The 24982-nt window shown below is 45.1% G+C and overlaps 1 protein-coding gene across 2 annotated transcripts in view; it reads left to right on the top strand.

The window, feature by feature from the left end:
- DNAJB6 (DnaJ heat shock protein family (Hsp40) member B6) overlaps positions 1–23652 on the top strand; it is a 63581-nt gene extending 39929 nt beyond the window's left edge. The window contains exons 9-10 of one of the 2 annotated variants that reach the window (XM_075144136.1): positions 13966–14172; positions 22042–23652. In XM_075144136.1, the coding sequence (XP_075000237.1) occupies positions 13966–14172; positions 22042–22124 (290 nt within the window). In that variant the 3' untranslated portion in view covers positions 22125–23652. Of the gene's footprint in view, positions 1–13965; positions 15086–22041 lie in introns of those variants that run through there. The other variant, XM_075144135.1, reaches the window with a different exon arrangement.
- Positions 23653–24982: the final 1330 nt, after the last annotated feature.

Below are 24982 nucleotides of genomic sequence, written 5' to 3'. Positions count from 1 at the left end.
TTCAGAGTCAGGAACTGCAATTCTGTTTGCTGTCCAACTCGAGCCTCCTGTTACGTCACTGGAGGAGACATCACCACGTGTTCTTTGGCGAAACACAGCAATTTCTCTAGAGAATTGGGTAGAAAATGACAAAGTAGATGGTAGTTTTTACCACTGCTAAGTAAAAAGAAAATTATGCGTACTTTACTATGCATATTCATCTTTTTGAGATGTTACATCAATGCCAGCTGCTACTATGCGGTATATAACTTGCAGTATCTATGGGAAGGGGGGCTGTTTAAATCATTTCCAATTGCCTTTTGATCCATCTTGAAAGTACTAGCCCGAAAGAATTGGAAGATAGTCCTGTTTGAAAAAGTTGAGTAATTTGTCCTGAACCCTACCCATAGCAGTTTTGTAGCCATTAATAATTTCTTTATTACCAAATACATAACTCTATCTTGAAAAGTGTCATAGAACAGGAGGTGAATTTTAAGTGCTTTCTAATGCAGTGAATAATCGAGAAGATGCTTCTTGTAGTAACTCCTTAAAACAAGAAGCTCAGCTGGGGGAAATGAAGCATTTTTCTGCGAAGGCACAGGTGTTTAAGCCTCCCTGCTCTTCTTGATGAACAAGATCAAGAACAAAAGATTAATTGATTACTCTTAGGTGGTTTCCACTCTTCCCTCTCCTCTAGCGCTTGCTCCGAGATCACGTGTGCACTTTGCTCCCAAAATGTTTATAGAAGGAGATGACTACGTCCCTGGTAACCCTTTTCATAGAATAAATCATGAGGCCGAGTGCATGCCGGTGCTGTGTGCTCTGCTGCAGGGGAGGTGCTCGTTGCCCGGGACAGAATAGTTTCCAATCGTGGAAAACCTTTTTTTACGAGAGCTGCTTGAGGGGGGCCTTTGTCTTATGCCTCCCAGTGTCTCCTGAAACAAAAAGCCAACCCTTCGTTCACGTCAGGCTCCGGATTTAGCTCACTGTTGTGTTTTCTGGGTGTGGCAGCAAAATTCCCCAAATTATTGGTGTCTCCGGTGTTGAGTATGGGCTTGTAAGAGGCACAGAGCCAAGCTAGCAACTTGAAGTGCAGCTTTAATGTGGGTTAGATGATCTATTGCTAACAGAGGTCAGAGCCTCTCCAGTTTTCTATTTTTGTGACAGTTGTGGCTAATCTTCCCTTAAAATATAGGCCCTCCAGATTTTCAGTTGAAATTGTGATGGAGGTGGGCACTCTGAGGTCCCAGCTGAACTGTCATCGCTGTCCAGTGTATTATTGTACCACAGCGTGGTTTTATTTATCGGTTTATCTTCTCAGTAGAAGTTTAGTGCTTTGACGGCTTCTGCTAACAGATTCCACCTCCTGGAAGGTGAAATGACTGCATTGTTTGCTGTAATTTTGGCCCCAGTCCACCACTCAGTCTTCAGTAAGCAACTTTTTCTTTAGAAAAACAGTTTTTAATTCTTTTATTTAGTATTTTATAAAATTACTGTAAAAGGAGATTGTTTCCACAGAGATACCAGGCTGTATCCAATACCAAGAGTTCAGGCCAGGTCAGAATTTTAATTGGAAGGTGATGAAATGTTCTCAAAAGTGCAAAGTCTGGGACTTTTTATGTCGGTTGCTGACGTGCGTGATAACGAATGTAGGTGATCGTCAGTCTTATCTGTTGTGCATCTGTTCTAGATTTCCTTTCGATGTCACCGTGCTGACTGCAGGACATTTTCAGCCCCGCAAAGGGAGCAATAATTGATCTTACAAGGCCGAGGAGAAAAGCTGTAGTGTAAATGAAGTTCGACATCTTCAAAAGTAGTAAAACTCTAGGCGAGTGTTTCCCAGAAGATTTTGAGTTTGCTGGAGTTCAAGGGGGAGGTGGATTAGCTTTGCTGGATCCTGCACTTTGGTCTGCTGGTAGTACAAAATGGTCTTTGTAAACAGTTCAAACCTCTGCGGTTCTGATGATTTGTTTTTAAAGTTTTTCAAATATTTATACCATGGTATAATGAGTCTGCTGACAAATTGTCACTTCAATATTTGGAAAAGCGTTCATTGCCGTTGCAGAATTACAGGAGATGCGGGTATGTCTGTATGACGGGTGATTTTGAGCAGACGCTTGTTATGCCGTCTTCAGGTGTTGCGTTGTCCTGTCGCGCAGTTTCGGAGGGTGCATCCCTTCCCCGGAGAGCTGGTGGGCGTTCAGGTGCTCTTTGCTCCCTTCGGGAACGTGGCGTTCTCCAATGTCTCTGCCTTTGGGGTAGCTCCTTAGTACTGGTTCCCCCCTTTTTCATTTTAGCCCCAAAGATTGTGGTTGGAAATGGTCGTTACGGTCCTTGGCGCTTCATCCCCTGGATCTCAAAGGTGTGTTAAAAGGTGGGATGGTGCTGCTGGGACGGGAACAGGCATCGCTCCGGGCATGGGCAGCTCTGGGGTGGCCTTCCCAGGAGATGCGTGGCTCTCTTGAGTACGCCAAGCAGGTACTCATGTCGCTGTTCAAACTCTCCTTCTGTTTCCAAAACTCAAAGTTCTTTTGGTAAAACGTTCCTTGTTCCCACCGGATCTCCGCAGAAGGAGCGTATAAACTGACTGACAATACTGTTTCCAGGCGCAAAAGACAATTGTAAGTATAGTTATTGTTGGATCGTAGTCATGTGTCTGATTTGGTGTTTGGTTTTTTTTAATTGAGAAAATTTTTATTTCTGTGCTCTCCATTTCTTGGTTATTGTAGTCAGAACTTCAGTTTGAGCAGTATACATGGAGCAATTGCTTTTTGTGCGTACAAATATATGTATGTCTGTATATGTTTGTGTGTATCCCTTTGCATATATAAACAGTTATTGATAGGTCTTGGATTGGAAAAATTACTTGTTGTATTCCTAAACTATGGTGGGTTTTAAGGCACAGGCTGAAGAGCTTGACTATGGGTGGGAAAGACAGATTGGAAACTTTGAGAGTTCCCTGATGGATTGGAGATGGCAAACCACAAAAAGTGGTACAGCTTGGGAGTTATGGCCCCTGTAGGGCCGGTACAGGTTCCTAATTAAATACAGTATTTAGTCAAAATGACTGTTGAATGTCAACTTGAAACGCTATTTTTTTCAAATTCAGATTTCTCATTAGTATGTCAATATTAGTGAACTGAATGCCAAGTAGTGGCATTAGTGCTCTTGTTGTCAGGAAGAAGTCAAAAATAGGATTGGGTTTTGTGGTGAAGGTTCATAAAACACTTTGAGACCTATTGAGCTGTCAGAAGAGACGTCCTGTTACTATGAGCATGTGTCATTTTCAGGGTCAATTAAAAGATGATGGTCTTTGTATGTCAATTAAAAGATGATGGTCTTTGGAGCTCTGTAAACCAGGGACGTGTGCAGGCACTGGGAGCTGGGATTTGCTTGCCCTAGTCCTGGTAATGCAGGGATGGATGAGGAATGAATTACACGTTGGGGGGTATAACTGGGAAGGGCAGGTATCTCTTCTTTTTTTTGTAATTAATATGTGAAACCCTTAGTGTCATATTTAAGGCTCAGGGTAGAAGGGAGAATATTTTTCAAATTATTAACCTGAAAAGATGAGAGCTTGCAAACTGAGCACGGGCAATGCAATATAAAATGTAGAGCTTGCTCTTACTGTCTCGTGTCTGTGAGATTTCAACAGCGCTAATAGCCATTTGATGAAAATATAAACTCGGTGATTTTGTGCTTTTGCCAAATTACTATGGAAGTGTTGACAAAACAGCTGGGGAAGTCATTCATCACATTTTTCTGAAGTCACTCATGAGATTCTTTTCTTTTTAAATCTAACTGCATGGCTTTGTGCTTTATATATAATTTTTTTCTCTTACGGTAATCTGGGTTTGCTCTACATTAAGGTTTTGAAGACTGGTTTAAAGCTGATAATCAATGGAAAAAATGTGTAACAAAACTGTGTAATTTGCAAATTAGGGCTTGCTCAGAACTGCTCTGGAGATGCTCTTTTTAGTGAGGGCCACTAACGGAAATATAAGACGATGTCTTGATACTTTACCTCGAGAGTTATCTGTTTGTTGCAAAAGTAGAAGAGCCCTTTCCACTGCTTGCTGTCTGAAGAGTTTTCTAATTAGAAGCCAATTTTCCTTGACCTGGTGGTGGTAACTCCTAGGAGGGCAGAAGGCAAGACGCAAAGTTTTGTCTTTCGGGGCAGCGAAGGGGCCGTTTCGTCTGGCACTGGGCGGGTTTGGAGCACGACTGCGAGAGGTGCGGAGGTCCGCGGGGCTCTGCTCGGGCACAGGGAGAGAGGAAACGCCGGTGGAAGGCACCTTGCGTCTGGGTACGCGATGGGGGACCTGGCCAGGCTGCATGTAGTTGTGCTGTGGATTTTTTGTTTATTTATTTGTTCTCCTCTAGTAGTGAGTATTAAGTCGCATTGTAAGGGCCGATTCTTTTTTTTTTTTCTCAGTAGGATTTTGGTTTGCACTTCAAATCCAATTTCAAAGTGAAACGCAAGCTGCGAGGCTTCCTCGTGGTAGAGATGAAACCTGCAGGGATTACTGCCTGAGCTTGAAATATAGATGAGCTGGAAAAAAACCTCCAAATATTGAACCCAATCAAGTATTTTGATGTTAGCGATACCAATTCTGGAGGAAGAGGGGCCGTGTAAGAGAGGGAGACAGTTACAGTGTGCTGAGCCCCGTCTCACCTACGTGTTGCATAGGGAGTGTGTTGGGGAGGGAAGCCCCAAGAGGAGGAGCCCCTGGTGCCACTTTTTAAGGGGGTCCGGCAGGCAGCACTGCAACCGAGTGGCGTACAACGTGACTTGCAGGAAACTACGGTAGAGATCTGACATGACCCTGAAAAGTGTAGAAAGCATCATCTTTTAAGTGATCTCAATTGCTGTTTAAAAATCGGGTCCATTTGTTCAAACTCTGAGCTTGAAATCTTGCTAATTTGTATTTAAATATGTCAAGCTGCGAAGCTTATCCCTCGTTCTTCGCTTCCTTTCAAAATTCATGCAGGAATGAATAAAAGACCCCTGTGTGATAAAGTCTTTTAAAATTAATAAAATTCACTTTGAGCAGCAGCATGCAAATGGGCTCATCTCGTTGCTTGCTGGAAACGTGGGGATTCATGTTACCTCCTGCCATTTGCATTTCCCACATCCCAAATCTTTAAGATGAGAGCAGCTGGCATAACCTATACGGATGCCCTGGCGTGCTTCGACGGAAGCAAAATAACTGCAAAAGCCTGGATGTGCTCAGCCTGCGCTTCTCTCTGGCCTCAGATTTAATGTAGGACCGCTCATTGGGCTTTAAAAGATCTTCCAATGAGTAAGTTTTGGCAGCGAGGAGGTAAATCCAGGCTCTCTCAGCAACTCCGCTATCTATACGTCAGGCTGCAGAGCTCGGTGCCACCCGCTACGGTCGAACAGGAGTGGCTTTAGCCATGGATCCCCGTTAGTCGCTCGGGGGAACGGCGTGATGACATCTCCTTCCAAAGTACCCGTTTGCAGCACCGGCGCAGTTACCCTATGGTCTACACTCATTTAATTTTCCCAATTTATTGCAGATTGGGGGATCTTTGTGGCAAAACGTCATCATCTTGAGTAGCTTGATGTGCTGGGAATGCAGGATTCATGTCGGTACACGCCGGGCTGAATACAGGATATAATGGGGTTCTTGGGCGTGTACGGGGGTGGTAGGTAAAATCCGGATGGCTAAAAAAAAAAAAAAAGAAGAAAATCAAAAGGCTGAGTTTTCTAAGGGAGCTGCTGCGGGGCGGTGTGGGTGAGCGGACCCGGCGTGGGGCTTTCCCTGCCCCTGCCCTGCGCCCCAGGGGTACGGGCTGCGCAGGAACAGCATGAGCTGGCACCGGAGCAGCTGGATACGAGGGCAAAAATAAAAGGAGCAAGTCCATTGCCAAATTTTAAAGCCAGAAGGGCAGAGGATTGCTATGTGCGTTGAGCAAAAAGTATTGAGCCCTGCCCTTTCCTGGATACTGGACGTGCTGCAGCCATGGCTCTCCCGGGACAGAAATAGCACTGCGAGAGTCGCTCCATCAGTCTCTGTCCTTTTTCCCAAATCCCATCCCCTTTTTTCCCCATCACTTCCCAGGAACTTCACCACCACCTCCCGTGCTGTCTCCGGCCACTTGTGGAGTTGTTTTCCCCCCTGGCAGGAAACGCCCAGCTCCCACGGCAGAGGAGATGGTAGTGCTGGTCCCGGCCTGGGAAAGCCCGGCCCAAATCCCCCAAATTATAAACTTAATACGAGGTTTTGAGATGGCGGAGGGAGACATAATGCACGTCTGAGCGCGGTGACGTTGGTGACGGCAGAGCTGCGGGGCTGGGAGCCGGCGCAGGGTGTGAGATGGGAGAGGACGAGGTGGGACGTGGCAGCAGGTTTCCGCAGAGGATGCGGATTGAGAGCTGAAGACGTCTTTAGTTTCGAACCAGCTGAGCGCTCTGGCCACCGCTTCGGCTAAATGTTTCCAGGAGGGATGTCTGGGACAGACATCGGTTTGCTGCTCCGGAGGAAAAATGATTGCCAGTAAATGGTGAAAGCCACTGATTTCTGTGAGCCGACTGAAAGCGTCGTCCTTCATCCTGGGCTTGAGCTGATAAACTTCAGTGCTGAAATAAACTCCCTTTTCGGTTTACAAAAGCTCTGCCCCTAGAAGCGATGCTGCAGATGGGGCAGCTGCTCCGGCATTCCCCGGATAGTTTCTGAGTGATTTCAGGCTCTTTCGGCTTTCGAGACTACTTCCATTTTTTTTTTTATCAGTAGATTTTAAAATGGCTGCTTTTTCTCATAAGCAGCACGTCAAATAGCAAGAGAGAGATTTTTAAAGGTTGTCACTCTCGAACTCCAAAGAGGACTTGATGCAAATTTTGTTTCTATTGAGTCTGACAAACCTGAGGCTGCAGTGGGTTTCATAACTCCTGCTGTTAAGCGTCGCAGTATTAGTGTTTCCTGGCATTTAGAAACAAGATGAAGAACCATTAATCAGAAGAACTTGCTCAACATAGCCTCCAGTAATGGTGAGGGAGTATTTTCTTGGCTGAGCATGTTGCCTACAATTTCAGGAGGGGTGGGTGTGTGTGCACATGCGGTTTTGTAAAATACCCTGGGCTTGGTATCCTGGGCATCCCTCGCTTCCAACAGAAATTAAAAGAAACTGTGATGATTTGGCAACTTTCTGAAAACAACTTACAAGCTTGGTCCCCCATATTAGACCACTTCTTCTATGTTTTAGTAGAGTGACTTGGTCTCCTGATGTTTTCTCTGTGCTATAATATGTTAGACATGAAGTTTCTAAGAGAAGAAACAAAAGAACCAGTTAATCTCCAGGAATTTTTCAGCCTGAGGTAATCCAGGCTGTAGACGTGGTCATTTCCATTAAATAAGTTCTTGGCTCCAACAGGGTCCTCTAAAGTATGAGATTTCCCAGCAAGTTTTGGACTTGAGACGCAGAAGAACCCTGGTATCTTCTGCTAAGGTAAATATTAATACCGGAGCTGCTGTAACAGTGGAAAAGTTTATCAACAGACAAACAGATCAACAAAAATCTTATCAACAGATTATGAAGATTGTAGTGCTATTGACTTCAGATAAATGTATTTAAATGGGGATTTTTTTTCTTTCTCTTTGGTTGCGCCTTCAGTCGCAGCTCAGCCCTCCCCGCCAGCAGCACGTGTAGTTGAGTCATCAGAAACCCCGGTGCCCTCCGTAGGCGCAGGGCAAATTCCAAGTCCTTGTAATAAGAGGGGAAAAAAAGTCAAGCAAAGCTTTTTTTCTTTTGCACTCTTGTTTTGTTGTCAGTCAGCACCGGCAGCAGCTCAGGCTAACATCAGACTTCCAGCTGACTCCTCTCTAGAAGCAGCAATACCGTGTCCTGCGCCGAGCTTCAGAAAATACACCGCCTCTTAACTTCAAAGTCTTAAAGTATTAGAAAGACACTTTGCTGGCCACCGTTCAAGAAAGATTTGAATGGAGTAAGTTTCCTGCAGGCTGTCCTTGCGCAACCAGCTCACTGGAGCTTTAGCTGGGAGCCGTCCTGTGTCACTAGATGAAGCTGGGCGTCCCTCACCAGTTGCATCTTCTCCCGATGCTGGTTGCAGGAAGGGCTGCGCGTTCTTCTCGGCAGTCTTCCTCTCGACTGAGCAAACCGGTGTGCCTACTTTGTGTTTCTTAATACAAGGGAAAACCCTGATTATATATATATATTTTTTTTTTCTTTTCTCGGTTAGGTGTGTAAGAAAATAGCATGCAAGCGGTAGGGCTGCTGTGCGGGAACCACGAAGGCTCCGCTTCCCCTTGCGCGGGAAGTGACATGGTGAATGTAAATAAGTGGTTCGATATGCTCAGGATGTTTACCCTGGTTTGTTCAGCATGTTTCTGTTAATTACTATCTTGCCATTAATTACTGCTGATTCCTGGTAGGATTTCAGTTCAATTCCAGGATGTACACGGATGTTACTTAAATGTAACACAAAATAATAACGCTAGCCTGTGCAGGGCTGCTCTTTTGTGAAGTGCTCCGTGACTCACCCGTCCCACCTCACCTGGAATATCCTCTCCCTTAGTGTTTTTATTCCCGTGCGTTATCTCCATTTTCCAGGAGCGCACATGGACCCCTTGGTGTAGCTGTGGCTCCCCCAAAGCACCCGCCTAGTCCACGAATTGTACTCACGGTTTGCCTTCGACATATACAATCGATGCGTTACCGAAAAAATACGAGTTGGCAGTGATTTTTCTGATAACGTTGCCCCTCACGATAGGCAATATTGCCCTCTACTGGTTAATTACAGGTTAAAGGATCCGTATTTTCCCCTTTCACGTAGCAGCACTTTGCTATGAGAAGTTATTTTTCAGCCCTTCTTGCTTGGAGCAGAAGTAGAATTTGGTCCTGTTGCGGCTTTTTAGGATGCTACAGCTCGTGTTTGATTTCTTTTTCCCCAGAAGCTGCTTTTCATTTGGGAGGACCTGGTGCACCTGAACACCAAACTTTAATCATTGTTTTTAGATGTTAGTAGCAGTGTTGAATCCGTCATTTTTCAGAATTAACCCTTAGAAATGTAACTTCTCCAAACTGGTTTTGCAAGTGAAATAACTGCAAGGTTTTTAATTATTATTTGCATTAGTAGAATAAGACCTTTTGCTTAACACTGTAACCTTGCAGCCCCTGATAATTGTCCCCTTCCCTGCCCCAGCTGGGGCGGCTGCAGGATGAGCTGGATCCAGGCACTGAGCTGGGTTAAAAATAAGCTTGCAAAAAGAGCGTTATTTTTAACCCGGGTCAGTCCCCTGCTCGGGTTCAGGGCGCAGCTGCCCGGGCTCTCACGTGGGCGCGCTGGCTTGGAGGCGCGGGAGACGGCAAGAAAGAGCCGTGGGGGTAACCGAGGGCTGTTTAAAGCCGGAGCACCCTGAAAGCTGCTTCTCAAGTGTTTATTCCAGCTCTGAACTCGGCTATGGACCCCCCTCCGTACAAGTAGTCTTCCTAAAAGCCTTTTCCAGGACAAACATCACTGCTGACAAAACTCCAGCAATGTTTCAGCACTTTTTGGTGGTGATGCCCTGTGTGGCTGCCCTTTCCCGGAGTAAATTCTTTTCAATTAAGTCTCATATTTGCTATCTGGACAGCTAGCTTTGTTCACAGTCTGGCTCAAATGTTTCAAATAAGTTTAAATATGTAGAACAAGAGAAAATAGTTGATGCAAATTACAGTGTAGTTTTGCTTTGCAAGGTGCGCTAAAGATAGATGATCAGAGGAAAGACCTGGCAGCTTATACCGTGCACAGCACCGTAGTCGATTCAATATTGGAACCACAGCCAAGGTGATGTTACGTCATTTAACTAATTTGTGGTGCCTGCTCTCCAGCAACTCAGAAAGGGGAAAAAGTTTGGACAATTTTTTGGGATCTATTTATTGAACTAAAACTTGTCTTTACTTCAGGGGGAGATGGAAAACTGAATGACTCTCTTGGGTGATCGAGATGGATTTAATCCTTTCAACACTTAAAAGGGGCTTATACGAAAGATGGGGACAGTCTTTTTAGCAGGGCCTGTTGCAACAGGACAAGGGGGAATGGTTTTAAATTGAAAGAGGGTAGATTTAGATTAGGTATAAGGAAGAAATTTTTTACAATGAGGGTGGTGAAACCCTGGCACAGGTTGCCCAGAGAGGTGGTAGATGCCCCATCCCTGGGAACATTCAAGGTCAGGTTGGACGGGGCTCTGAGCAACCTGATGTAGTTGGAGATGTCCCTGCCCACGGCAGGGGGGTTGGACTAGATGACCTTTAAAGGTCCCTTCCGACCCAAACTATTCTGATTCTATGATTTAGCTGCAAAATGTGCTGCCTGCGTCGTGGTGGGGAGCAGCTCCGCATCCCCGCAGGACTCCCCCGCGGGGCGAAGGATGGGTGGGGGCAGTTCCAGTAGCTCAGAAATAGGAAGCACAAATTATTCTTCAGGAGGAAAACTGGATAACTGTGTAGTCTAATCAAAGTTAATAAACTGTTTGACTTCAGTTGCCACTGTATTATGCGTTGTGGCACGCAGACGCAGTGCCGATGCTTTCACAGCGTACCCAAACAACAGAGTAATGCCGAGGGCGGCTTAAGACGGAATTTTCTTGCAGTGTAACACCGGTCAGCTCAGCTTAGCAAAAATGCTGATTATAAATCCTTGATGGCAGAAAGTTAGGGAGCTTACGAGGAAAGGTTTAACACAAACTTCCAAAGGGATGCTGGTTCTCTGAGTCCGGTACTGAGGAGTCGTGCTCTAGGTTTTAGCACAGATTGCCACCTCTTTTGGGGCAAACTTTGAACAAGTTTGCCAACAGCCCCTTCACCACTTGTTCTCAGCGGACGGTGTCCAAGTGTTTCATACCGATTCCCACCCTCAGCCACGTGCCCTTTTGTTGCGCTTCAGCCGCAGCTGCGTTGCACAGATAAACCCCAAGCAGGAGCAGCCAGGTCCTGCATCTCGGGCCGGTGCAGGCAGAGCAGGCAGCGTGCAGGCAGCACCAAGCACGGCCAGGGCTTTCCTGGGTTCTTTGGGCTGGTGCAGCACCTTCAGCTGATGTGATGGTGCAGTGCAAGGTCCAGGTTTGGGGGTTAGTTTTGGATCATTTTTGAAGGAAAGAGAAATATGTATTACAGGAATTGTCTGTGGTTTTTTTTTTTTTTTTGGTGTGTCATCTTTCATGGAGCAATTGAACTATGAACCCCGCTGGAGGAGAGGACAGTCCTTGCTCTGGGCCATTTGCAGAAGAGCTGCAGGTGGAAGACACCCCAGTCAAAGCCTTGGAGAAGGCGCATCGTGACTTTTCATAGACAAAAAGTGGCATAGTTTTGAGAACTTGTCCAAATCTCACAGGAGGTGTGTAACAGGCAGATACGTTGTTTTCCAGAGCCAGAGCCATGCTCATACCACCAGGAGCTGAAAGCTAAAACCTGCGCTGGAGAGCAGCGCTCATGGGATTTCATAAAGCAGGACAAGCTCTCCTGCCTCTTCTCTAGGTGGAGCCGATTGGAAAGTTTGGAGTACAGAATATCTTTTGCATTTTTATATTTTATTTTCAGTTGGACTCAAGCAGTGAGTGCTTGCTGGAAGATCTTTCTGTGCTCAGCGTTGTGGGGCGGGTGGCACAGCTCAGCTTCCAGGGCAAGGGAGCTCCGCGGGAGCCTTCGCTGCAAGCAGCAGATCAAGGACGGTTCAGGGTGCAGGAGGGCCAGCACGCAGCGATGCTGCGGGTACGTCACCGGGGAGGAGCAAGATTGTTCTGAATTCTTCCAGTGTTAAACTGTGCCTTTCACACCAGCTGAATTAAACTAGAGGTGCCGAGATTGGTCTCTAGTGAGGTTAGGAGTATTTTATTGGGGTGTGTGTAGACATCTGGTTTAATACTTAACTGCGTTAAGTGCTGGTGTGTCCGATCGGGGTGTCTCTGCGGTGCACACACACACACACAGCTTCCAGAACGGCCTCAGCACACTTCTCATTCCTGCATCTGCTTGCCAATATAAATTTTAAGCATGCATCAAGCAAGACTTTGCACATCAAAAAGAAAGCCATACAGTTTGTGTTTCCATGGGAGGGGAGGGATCTCCTATTTCTGGTGCACTATAATTTGTTAGGAAGTGAACTCTCTTGACTGGTTTTTGTGTGTGCAACTGGTGTACATGGGTTTCCTACGCCTTTTTTTTACTGCTGGCATTTTATAGGCTTCATCTTCACAGACCTGGTGTCATCAGACTGATACATGCTTCAGTGCTGTTTGTACAGCGTGTAAAATCCCGTAGCCTCTTACGGGAAATGCCGGCAATTCTGCGTCTGGCGTTTTCTGAGCTTTTCCTTGCCTGCCGCCTCTCGTAGCTGAAGTGCTGAGCCCCACGCGTCCTGCCAGCCCGCTCCGACTGCGAGGAGAACCGCACACCCCGAGTTTTACGTTGGTATGACGCAGGCAGCCGGTGTCTCAAAGCAGAAATCCTTGGTGTTATCATCACTTGTGTTTTTGTCTTGTTTGCTTGTACCTTTGGAAGCGCAGGGTAAAAAAGCGTGAGCGTTGCAGCGGGGTAACAGGCATTTAATCACCTGGGAAAAAGGGTCCTCTGCATAATATCCATGCACGTAGGGTGCGGAAACACACGGCGGGGTGATGTGAGGCACGTCTTGGAGTCCTCTTCTCCTGCGAGGCCTCGGGTGCCACATTGCACTGTGAAATGACTTTTAAACATACCTTGCCTCCTTTTCCTCATGCCCTCAGAAGCATCTTCCCATGTACGATTACAAGGTAAAGACAATGCAACCTGTTTCGTTTGAAAGTGTCGGTGGTTTGGTGCAGACAACGAAGTGGGTATTACTGCTCTTGTTCCTTACTGCATACGTCGTGCTTTTTCCATCTTCAAAGCATTTTCCAGCCATGAACTAAGAGCACACGCATTAGCTGAGAGCACACACCCCTCCCTGAGCAGCTGATGCCGGGCACATCCCGGGAAAAACTTCCAGAATGTGACACACCACTTTTGATGCAAATAAAATGACGCCGTATTTCATCAGCTCTATTAAAAGTACTTAAGTAATTGAATTAATGAAACTTTAAAAAGCCTTTAAGAGACAAATATGGTACACACCTTTCTTCTCACTTTTTTTTTTACTTTTTCTTATTTTCCCCATTGAATGTCTTTGGTTGGCTTTTTTATTTGTTATCTTACTGTTTGCTTTTCGATGTGTGGTTTTGCTGGGGGGTTTTGTGTTACGGTAGCTGATTTCTCTGCTTTGCAGCATTGGTACTGTTACAGTTTCTGCAGCAAAGGAAAGTGTCATCTGCAAAATAGCATGAGTATGACGAATACCTCATGTTTCAGATTAATTTTTGCAAACATTGGGTTTTTATTTCCATTGCGTTCATTCACCTTTGCTGTGTGTGCCTACCTTGCCCCCTGGACTGTGCTCACCTCTTACATATTCAACCCCATGTCCCATCTTCATGTGATCTTTCACGCTTCTCTCCATCCATCCTTCCACTTATGGATGTCCAACATCCAGCCCCTCTGAACCCACGTCGGCTTTGTTTTTCTCTGTAGCCAGCTTGGGTATTTCTCCCAATTTTCTCCTTCCCCTATAGCTTTTCCTTGAGCAGGGCCAACCCTTCCTAGGCAGACAGCCCAGGTGAGGTGGGACAAGATGACATGCTCTGCACAGGACAGAAATATCGTCCAGGGCCTTGTGCTCAGCTCGCTCACCCTGCTTTTGGGAAAAAGGAAACAGCGGCCCCAGAGCTGTCATGTCTAGCTGACTTTTTTGGGTGGCTCCAGCGAGGTGAGAGGCCATTGATGGAGGTTTCTGCTCCGGACACTCCCCGATCTGCAGATAGACAGGAGTATCTGTGAGCTACCCACAGCCAAGGCAGTAATTTAGTGACACCCGACCCAGTTTTGAGTTTTTTTCAGGCTAAATTGAAGCATTTTGGGTGCAGCTGACTTTTCTTGCACTCTCTGCTTTTTCAGGTGAGGCAGATGAAGAAGCCTTTGCCGAGGAGTGCAGACGGAGAGGACAACACGCCCTGCCTTTCCAGCCGACCAACCCTCGCCTGCTGAAGTCTCACAAGCCTGCCAGTTCCCCCAAATATGCCTACCATTATAATAGCGATGAGGTGGAAGAACAAGATAGAAGCCGGGTTACAAGCAGCTTGGAGACCCCTTTTTATTTATCAGGTGTGCACAAGCATGTTGATGAGAAATGCGCAGAAAAGGATCCATCAGCTAGTCAAAAGCCAAAACCAAAAAGCCAAGCAAGAGGTTGTTGCTGTGTGTTGACTTAATGTTAGCTCCCCGGCAGATAATAAATGGCCGCTTGTGTGCTTTCATTAGCTCTGCTCTTCAATTTAGTCTAGGCTCACAAATGCCCTGGGGTATTTAAGGATCCAGGGCAAATATTGTTACGCTGCTGAAGTGCCTGTGCTCTTTGTTCTTAAAAGTGAAGGCCTTTTAGAGATTAACTAATCACAATACTTTGCACATTCATTTATTTAAATTGTGCTTGGCTTCCTTGCTGAAGAAGTTCGGCAATTTGATATTATTTCTGGAAGCTGCAATTTAGGCACCTATATCCTAATAGAGAAGGCTGAGACCGTTCAGGTGAACGCGGAAGCACAGCGATTGTCCCGGTTATTTTTGGAAGTAATTAGTCCTTTGATATATTTCCTGTCTGTAATGTTTCGGCAATATAGTCTAGAGGCTATCTTGGACAACAAGTCCTTATAACTACTTGATTTAATTTGAACCTGTGGTCAAAGATCATCCAGGACTGCCAGGACAGGTTTTTCTGAAACATGAAGATGCCTTTCTACTTGGATGCCCAAACGAAAGGCCCTTCTCAGTAGTGCCGAATTTGGTGAAGTGCTGGGAAGTGTGAGCCGATGAGGCTCCTCAGGGTAAACACGGCGCATGAAAAACACGCACTGTACCCCAAAACATGCGCTTACGTACTCCCAGTGCTGTACCAACTTCTGCTGCGTTTACGAGCCTTTAAATCTAACGCTGACCCAAAGATATCAAGTGGGACGACCGCTTGAAAAAATAGAAACATTCTGATAAATGCCTTTAGGGATGGCTAAGTTGAATCTTTTCTTTAAAAAAAAAAAGTAAGTTTAAAATTTCTCTACAGAAACCTAAATGTAACCTCTGGGCTGATGTCTTGAAATCTCCCGCGCAAGGGTTACAGGTTTTGTCTCCTGTGTCTGTAGCCAACAAAACAAAACCTTGGCTCTGCATTTGGAGACTTGAGGTTCTCTGCAATCATAACAACACTTTGTAATCGTTTCCAAAGAGCATCTGAGTTTGACACGCACCTTGCAATTTTTGGAGCAATTTTTAAGATTGCTTAGGACTTTTAGCTGTGAATCTATTTACGCTCCAAGACGCACAAGTTTACAATTAAAATGGATTTCCAGAAGTATTTGCGCAGTCACAAAATCCTCTCTTCTACCAGAAGATTGTGAGTTGCCATAAGAGATTCAGGGTGAAAACTTGCTTGCAGTTAAGACTAAGATTTTTCTGTTGCTTTAAATATTTTGCCTACTGTTCCTCTGATGGACAGGGCTGCTGAAGGACTGGTCGAGTCAGTCATAAAAACCTACGTGAGTGTCTTAATCCCTCCCTGGGAAGTTTGTGCACGAGCCCTGGCCCATAACGCCGTTCTCCTTCATGGGTGTGCACCTCTGCCGACTGCCTTGCCCAGCAAGCAGGCTTCGCCAGCGCAGCTCCGTAATTAAATAGACCACTTTCTTGCTCCCGCTTGGCTTCTCCTCGATCACTGCAACAGCTGCCGTGCTTACACGGGCCAGCGTTGGGAAAGAATAGCATCTTTTTCTGCCTTGGTCCAAAGCCCACTCACTTCAGTGGAAAATAAAGTTCAATGGCCTCAAACCGGGTGCCGTTCCACCTCGAATCAGATGGTTTTGCCACTCCTGGCGTGTGGCCCGTGGCAGCGAGACTGCGCCGCAGTTTTAAACGTTGTCCCAGTTAGAGCACCTCGACCAAATCCTCAGTCATTAATGATTCACCTGCAGTGAAATGGTTTTCTTTTCCCAGCTTTAAGAGTGGGAATGTTTGAATTTTAATTTGTAACTCCGTAGCAAATTTAAACAAAAGAAAAGGGGACAGGTTTCTTCTTGACTACGTGGTGGGAATCCCTCTGGAAGTGGCTGCCTTTCTCTAGCGTCCAAGGAGAAAGGCTGGCCAACTCCTTGAGACTGGCAACCGCTATCCAGAGGTGAGATGAATCCTCTCCTTAGAATTCCCAGTCATTACAATGGGTTTTTGATAAAAAAAGTAGAGTTAAATTTGATTCTCCATCTAACGTTGACACTTTGTGTTTTAGTACAAATTGCTCTGGGTTCCGTACTGTTCCGGGTTTCATAACAGCCCTTAGGATAAACTTGTATTCTGAAGTCGCTGCATATCTCAAACAGTGCTCTAGCTCCACCCAAGTCATTTTTTAGTAAGAATTCAGATACTACAAGTAATGCACTGCCCGATTGTGTGACGTATGGCCGGCTGGTGACATCTAAGCTGTACCAAAGTGCTGTTAATGCCAGCAGAGACCTGGGGCTTACAGCCACTAATGGTAGGGGTAGTGGTAATGACCCCTAAAAATGCTTCTCTGGATTTGAGAGTTTTGATCTTTATCTAGCAAGAACGGTTGAAATGTTTAATTGTTAAAATACTGAAAGATACACGATATGAAAGATCATTATTTGCAAGATAATATTGCAAGGTTTGCTCTTCCTTTTGAATGAAATAGCTTGCATTAACCTAAAACTTACAACATTAATAATTCATTTTTGCTCCATTTTCACCCGCTGGCATCCCTGAAAAGGAAACCACTTTAAAAGAACTGGCATGGATTCCTCTGCTGGAAAGTTGAGCTATTTGTACTTTACTACATCTTTAATGCGGTCTCCATTCTTTTTTGCCGACAGACGGTTTCCTGAGTTACACATTACTAACTAGTAAAATCGATGTGCTTGCTTATCCAAACTAATCACCTTATAATTCTCTCACATATTTGTATTTGGGCATGTAATGGAACGAGAAAGGAAAGCAAAGCCGGTGTTTTCTGTGGCAATCTAACACGCGAGGAATGCTAGAGGTGCGGAGACGGGAGGGAGTTCACTCTCCCTTTGCTCCACATCCCCCGGCTGTAACTGTGTGTGAGTGGGACGGGGCAACAGCCGTTCTCTTCTGCGGGCAGAGGGTGGGAAGATTGGCCGGTGGATTTGAAGGCTGGCTGGTTGCTCCCTGGCTTAGCCAGAGCTGCCGTCACCCATGTTTTTTTGGCTGCTAGTACAAGAGCATCCCGTTACCCATTTGCTTCCCATAGAAGGTGGTTGGGTTGCACATGGAAGGGCTTCCAAGGCTGCAGAGCCTTGCAAGCTTTTGCTTGCCATGTGGGAGTAAAACCTTGGACTCTATTCAGTAATAGTATTACCTTAACTAATAGCAGGCAAGCAGGTTGTATCTGGCTTGGTATGTTCTTGTAGCAATCCTAGGCAGAATTGGTAATGAAAATAGTATGGTGAGCAAGCATGAAGGAAGGCTCCAGTAAGCTGCTAAAGCTTTTCAGTCCCCTAAAACATCAAAGTTGGAATTACATCACTGGGTTGGCCAGTGAAACTGGAGAACTCGCCCCTTGGATTTAACAGTGCGGATAATTAAATAGTGGAGCGGCGTACCTAGACAGGGTGGGATGTTTTGTCACCTCAGGTCTTTACGTAAAGGCGGGTTCTCTCTCGGCGATGCTCTGTGGCATGGGCAGGAGCTGTGGATGCGGTGAGAGAATTAGTAGGTCACGTTGTGGTGTGTGTTGGGCAGTGGCTCGGGCTGAAAGGAGGGAATGTGAAAGTGTAGTGTAAAGCTGTAATTGTAAATTGAGTCACACGCATGAAATTATACTGAACCTGTGATCTGGGGTGAATTTTTATAATGGCATATGCAAGTGTGGTCAGTCTAAAATAACAGATGGTGGCTGCAACTCCGAAGCAAGCTAGCTGCCTTTGAAATAGCAATTTATTGTTTTGACTAGAGAGATATTTCTAAGAGCAGAAAATTAGAAAGCACACTGCAGAACCCAACGTGCCTGCGCCCCGCTGTCCTGTTAAAGCTCTGTGCGCATGTTGGAGCCATGACTGCTTTGCTGGTTTGAGGGAGGGCAAAAGAATGGCCGCAATCTTAGCAAAAAGTTAGTAGATCTTGAAAACCATTTTCTCTGGGACTTGAGCAGAAAGCATGAATCCCTCTCACCCCCAACCTCAGTGCTCCAGAGCTTGAAAGTGGAAGGAGGCTCCTCCAAAGCCTTCACCTGTGCAGGAGATCTATAAAAATCAGGCCATGGCCTTTATTACTGACTGATGTGGGTTGAGAAGCAGAAATGCTGCGTGTTAATCGTTGGTCGTGACTAAACGCCTTGTTTGCTTCTGCTGACTCCTGCGCTCCCCAGTGCTGGCAGAAGGAAGATGGATCAGAGCTGTGGCTGCTCTCTGCATCCTGGTAGAGCAGGCAGGTGTCGGGCAGGGCAGGAAGAAGCAGGATACCACAAATGGGTTGGGTAGGAGCGTTTTCCCCAGGACACTTGTCCCTTTGGATCGATCGCTCGATGTGCACACCTCCCTTACAGTTTCCACCCAAGAATGTGACGAGTTTCATCGTCAGTGACTGAACAAACCTGTGACTTTGGAGGCGCAGATGGCAGAAAAGAAGAAAGCCAGAAAGAAAGTCAATCTGGGACCCAGCAGAGAGGCTTCCCAGTTTGTTTTGGTCCTTGCTGAGTGGCTGAGGGAGTTGCTACTAAGTGTTGTTGGAAGTTGGTTTCGTTCTTCAGCAGCTTTTTGAAAGCTGGAATGGCTTCTGTGCTCTTTATGGTTCTTCTGGAAGTAGAAGAGAGGAGGATGAAATGGGAAGAGTGGGTCAGCGGACGCTGTTTGTTTTAGACAAGAATTATCCAGGTTGTAGAACAGGTGTAATTCCAAATGGTGTGGATTCTTGCTTCATCCATCTCTGCTCCTGGCAGCTGACGAAAGCAAGAATGTACCAAGTTAGGCTGATACCTATCTGCATTCGAGGGAGCCTGTTTTCCAAACGTCAAATCTGGGGGAAGCTCTCAGCAACCTGTTCTCCCCCCAGCCTTCCCTAAGACTCTCTATCTTAATGTAACGCATTTCTAGAGTTTAGATAGCTAACGATTGCTCCTAAGGGTGGAAATTTGAAAAGCCCATCTCCAAGGCTAGAACCGTCTGGCTGAAGCCGGTGCAGCCAGGCTCTCTGGGAAGTCTCCACGACTGCTTCGTGGTGCTGGCGACTCACCAGCACACAGGTTCACGGCAAATTAATCAAATAGTAACGGGGCTGCTGCTTTCTAATTCAGATTTTGTTCTCTCCTGACTTTGGGGCTAGTCGTGTAACCAAGGCAGCTAAATATGCTTTTAATTAGTGCTGGTTGAAGTATTCAAGTGAAATAAGGGTTACATCTTTAGTGTGCAATTTTTATTTTTCCTAGGAGCTGCTTCACTTGTTTAGATCAGTTTTTTATGCCGTTATCACCCAGCATAGCATCACTGGCGCTAACAGACTGGCAAAGTTTGACCTATCCTTTCTTCTCAGGTGGGGTGGAAAAGGAAACGGTCGAGAATGAAATTATTTATCACAGCAGGCTCGAAACAGAAAAGACCTGGCAGTTTTCTCTTGAGGAATACTCTGTATTCATGCGTTATCTCCTGCTTTGGCCAATCTGTTTCTGTGTGTCAGTGATAACACTTGAAAGATTTCCACTTTTCACCCTTATCATTCCAGAGGCTGGTAGGAGATCATGTTGTCAAATGCCTAAATATCTTCATACCACATTATTTTAACAATTGAGTTGTTTCATTTAGAAGGCAATGAATTATGTGGCATTCATTTAAAGTAAAAATTTACATTGACTCACAGTATTTTTAAGGAAGAGTTGCTAGAATTGCTTTCAAAATCTCAAAGATTGGATTGAAAAAAAGAAGTATTATGATATAAAATAGCAGTATCAAATGCAATCATGCCTGTATGTGGAAGCCTTTTAAAAATACTGATAGCGTTTTGAGAATGAAAAATGAGAAAATTATGATGCTAATATCCTTTTAGAGTTTAATGATCCTTTCCCAAATATCTGTGTTAATGTTTCATAGTTATTACATGAACTAGTTCTGATCAGCTGATATGGTGCTGTTCTTCCCTCTGGTAAAGGGAAGAATCCTTTGAATAACACCCTTCGGATGACTGATTCTCAAAAGTCAGCACGTCTCTTCCGCCTCCATTGGCCTCTCTGGGAAAGCAGAGGGATGCTTGAGCCCTTCTGGGATGTGCCCTTACAGCAGTAAATTAAATGCCAAGGGATCCTATTTTTGACACTGTGTAGGAGATTGAGGGGCTGACATTGAAGTAAACTTCATGGATGGAGTTCTTAATTAGGAGATGTCCATGCAGTGTCCCTGGGGCCAGGACTGCAGCTCAGGAGGGTGGCAGGGTGCAGGGAAAAGGCAGCGTCATCTGCAATTCTGCAAAGCACTGCCAGTTTTTCTCTTCCTTAAACAATAAAACTGGTTTCCACTCTAACTTTGCGCAGGCTAATCGCTCATGGCAGAATTTCTAAATAAATATCCTGCTTCTTGACTCAGATGATTGCAGAAGATGAAGTCATGCTGTTAATACAGCGTAGGAGCTAGAACGATAACTTAGGAACAGTTTCCCTTTGCTACAAGGGAGTGTATTTCCTCTAACGCACAAGCTTTTGATAACGTCTCAAGGGATTTTAGCCCAAAGACTATCTCGTGGTTCTCCCCAAGTCTTAAACTTAAACCAAAGAACTGCAGTTCTGCCGTGGGCACAACCCTAATCGCGCTTGGGAGGAGCTCTGGTTAGGAGCAAACTCCGACCTCCCACCGCTTCCTTTTCCCATCTTAATTTTACTATTGGTGCTAAACTGACGGAGAACTGGGCGTGATGGTGACATGGCTTCCTCAGGGTCACATCTGCCTGCCTGCAGACAGAACGGGGGAAAAAAACAGATTTCCAGAGAGGCAGAGCTGTGCCCCGCCTGGGCTGCTCCTCTGACTCCCAGCTGGCTTGCAGGGGCTCCTCCGCTCCGTGCTGGCCCCCTTCACTGGACTGCGCTGATTCCCAGTGGCAGAGCACCGCTGAGCTAAAAGACCCCTCCAGCTATCTCAAAGCATCACAGAACGATTATCTGAGGGAAATGTTTGCTAGCTTTGAGTTTAGATTTATAAGTGCACTTGGGTAGATGTAGTTGGTTCTGCTCAGTTCACTGTCCCTGCAAGTCCGCTAGCAAGTTGCATTTTACTGCAGGTTTGGAGGAAAGAACGAGATGCAGAGCAAGAACTGTTTTTCATGCATCTTTGGGGGAAATCATTGGGATGATGATCACATGGCTGGAAGCTTGGGCCTACTGAACCCGTAGCAAATAATTGTTGCTTGAACTTAATACTTCCATGTACCATTGGAGCTGCAGGAGAATATAACCTGTGGTGCGTGCATAGTTAAGCATGAGCAGGCTGATGACCTGCATATAAAATGCATATTGGTAAACACTAAGCACCTTCTTATTTACTCAGGATTCTCGGCATTCCCTAGTCTTAAAATGGAAATGCAAATATCGTGGTAACTCTGACTACTGTGAGCAGGAAACGCCAGTACTTAAATAGCTCCTGCTGTATAAGTCTTATTTATTGCTTCCGTTTTGAAAATTATTCTGGTTTTGCATGTGCTCTAATTTTGAAGCTTTTCCTGAATGGCTTTGAAGTCTTTTGAAAGTTCTCCAGATCTTTTCAAACTTCAAAGACTGATAGTGTTTTCTTTCTATCCTATATAAGGGATATAGTAGAACTGGGGATATAGTAGAACTGATCACTTAAAAAAACACATTAGAAAGCCAGACCTTTTCTTTAAGATTCCTTAAACCATTCAGAGAACGTGTGCTTTTGCTAGAGGGAAAAGTCCACGAATGCTGTGAATAGTGTTTTACAAGCCATGTTTCCTCAGGACACAAAGAAGGCAGCAAGAGGAGGAAGCAGAAGCAGAGAGAGGAACAGAAGAAGAAGAAGTCAACCAAAGGGAGTTACTAAAATGGACTTCTCTGCTATGCCAATACCTTTATAATAATGACAACTTAATGTTACATTTGAGCACACCTCTTTTGTGTATATTTTTTGATTGTTCACACTGCTAGCAAGGACGTGACTCATGTTTAAAACTGTACTAAAATTGCACTATGTTATTCTTTTTAGTTTCACGGAGTGGCTTTCTTGCCAGTCAGGTTAGGGAATTTGAATGAGGCTGATCTTGGTTAGAAGTGTGTTATGTTTGAAGATTGGAAAGCGTTACAGAATTTCTTACCTCTTCCTTCCCTGGGACTAAAACGACTCTAGTCTAGCGTTTATTTGTTTTGTAGGATATAAAGGGTTGTGCAAATGCCTGTTTGTTTGGTCACTGGCATCAACATCAGGCCTGTTGAAAGAAGAGTCCTATTCACTCATGTCATTGGGAATGGGATTGAGACATGAGCTCTTATAGGGTAATTTATGCAAGCTTAATAAGTGACTTTTATGGTTGGGTTTTTTTTTTCCAAGCTGGGCAGCAAAGGTTGTCCCTGCTATTAAAATGTTCCTTCATTTTAAATTGTATCATGAAGTTATATCCTCTGATTTTAAGAAACTTAGTGTAATGATGGTCTCCTGTAAGCACTCCTACTGATTTCTTAAACATAGTTGACTCCCGATGAATCATTTAGTGCAATCATTCCTTATTTTAAAAGTTTATTTTCAGAACCTAGAGACAAGTTATCTAAGTGCTACTTTAAGACTGCTCTTTGTTTCTGCTGAGTAGGTTTTAGATAACAAACATTTTTCAGCATCCGTGTAAGATTTTATCAAGTTGTTTCTGCAAAGAACTTACACCTTTATGTATGAAAGCATTTTGCATTGGTTTTATTGCAGGACTAATTTTTTTTAGCTTGAAAAGATGTCTTCAATTTAAAAGAAATATGTATTTTCTGGCAAGATGACTTCCTTGCTTCTCATACTTGTCTCATGTGCATGACACATTGCTTCTCTTAACCTTTTAGTTTGTACAGAGCCCTTCCGTTGCCTTAAGCATTTACCTGCATGGTTCCTGTCAGTATGTTGTCTCCTCTTTTTAACCTCCAGGTAGGAGTTAGCAACTTATGGTTTTGTTTTGTTTCTTTTGTTCTTCCTCTTGCCAATAAGTTGTTGATGTAACAGACTTAAACCTGGCAATATTGAAAGTCCACGGTTCCTGGAGAAACTCACTCATCCTAACGTTTAAAAGATGTAGCAATGCACGTAATGGTGTAAGGAAGAAGCTAAACAGAAAAATCAAGTCTGCATTCTAGCATGCTTTGATGTAACAAATTCTGGTGTCTCTGGTATCTGAACGGTTTAGCTTCAAATGCTTACATTACCCAACGTAACCCTACGCAAACATATAACCATACATGAACTCTGTTAGGGTACTTAAATTATGGTTATTATGAAATAAGACTGAGTACTGGTTTTCTGTCACTTAAGTGCCACTTTTTTTTTTGTTTTGTGCAGTGTTACTAATATTTAAAAATAAAGAAAATCCTCCTTTATACTTTGTCCTCTTGCATTGTACTGTAGACTGGAGCTGGCATCAGTTGTTCATGTTTAGTTTCCATTAAAATTTAGGCTGTAAGCACAAGGGAGAGTCCGCATTCACAAAACGCCCACAAGCATACCAAGTTATTCCTTTTGCTAAATCCATGAGCAAGTCGATACAGTCCCTGTGTCAAATGGCTGAAATGGAAAATGAGGGTTTGTTCTGGCTGGAAACATCACTGTAAGGAGCGTATACCTCAGACGGAGCTTGCACATTGGCCGTGCAAGGAACATTCACACTGGATAATACACAGCACTTTGAATTGCATCCCATTTAGTACACTTTCCATACTCTGGGAGAAGTCCCCCCGCAGTACATGTGCCAATTTTAAGCTGTTAGCACTCCTTATTTGTTGGGAAAATGGTGCATGCTTCGGAAAAGCAGGAGAGGTGGAGGAAGGGAGAGGTGACACCAGCGTAGGGCTGCTCTCCCCCGGGCTGTCCCCGTGCTGTGAGCAGCCCCACGTCACAGGACAGAGTGGCTCCGCGTCAGGAACGTGCCCTGAAGAGTTAGAGCAGACCGGGATTTGGTACATAAATCTCTTCTTGACTCTGATCCCTGTGTTGGGCTTGGAGGAGGAGGATAGAGCATTAATTAGTTAGGAGACCTGAAGGCAGGCTCTAAATTAGTTAGGAAGCCTGTCTCACCAAAGGCATCCTTATCCCGCTGGAAAGGTGCTGGCGTGCTTGCAGCTGTGCTCCTACACCCTGCGCATCCCACCGGGAGAAACTCCCGGGAAACACAGAGTCCCCAGAGGAGGGAACCAGGGGCGTAATCTTTCCTGTAACTACCTAGAATCTGCTCAAGCTTGCCCAGAAATTAAGAAATGTGGGCCCATGGCCATTGAGCCTAATTCCTTCCTTCTCAGCCTGATTATTTCTGGATTTTGACTGAAGGGTAACGGCTTAACTGAGCACCGTGAAGCGGGGCTGCCAGCCTGGGCGTAGCGCCGTGCTCACGTGGCTATGCTGCTTGCAGGACAGCCGGGACGTGGTGCCACGTCTGCCACGTATGTATGAGCAGGCACCTATGTGAGGTCTTGTATCCCACTGCATCCCACTGCCAAAGGTGCATGATGATATGGTTACTTCAAGTATGTGTTGGGGCAGGAAAAATGCAGGTGGGTGTGAGACACCACAACTGATAAGAGGTGATGCTGGCCCAAGAGTGGCTGTGAATAAAGGTATTGTGAAAGTTGGAAAAAGATTCCTGACCATCCTACACCACTTCTGTGGAAGAGCTGAGGACAGAAACAGAGCTAGTTTAAATACAGACCTGATGTGAT

Source organism: Calonectris borealis, chromosome 2 (assembly GCF_964195595.1).
Source record: "Calonectris borealis chromosome 2, bCalBor7.hap1.2, whole genome shotgun sequence".
NCBI classification, from domain to species: Eukaryota; Metazoa; Chordata; class Aves; order Procellariiformes; family Procellariidae; genus Calonectris; species Calonectris borealis.
This window is presented reverse-complemented; position numbering and strand designations above follow the sequence as displayed.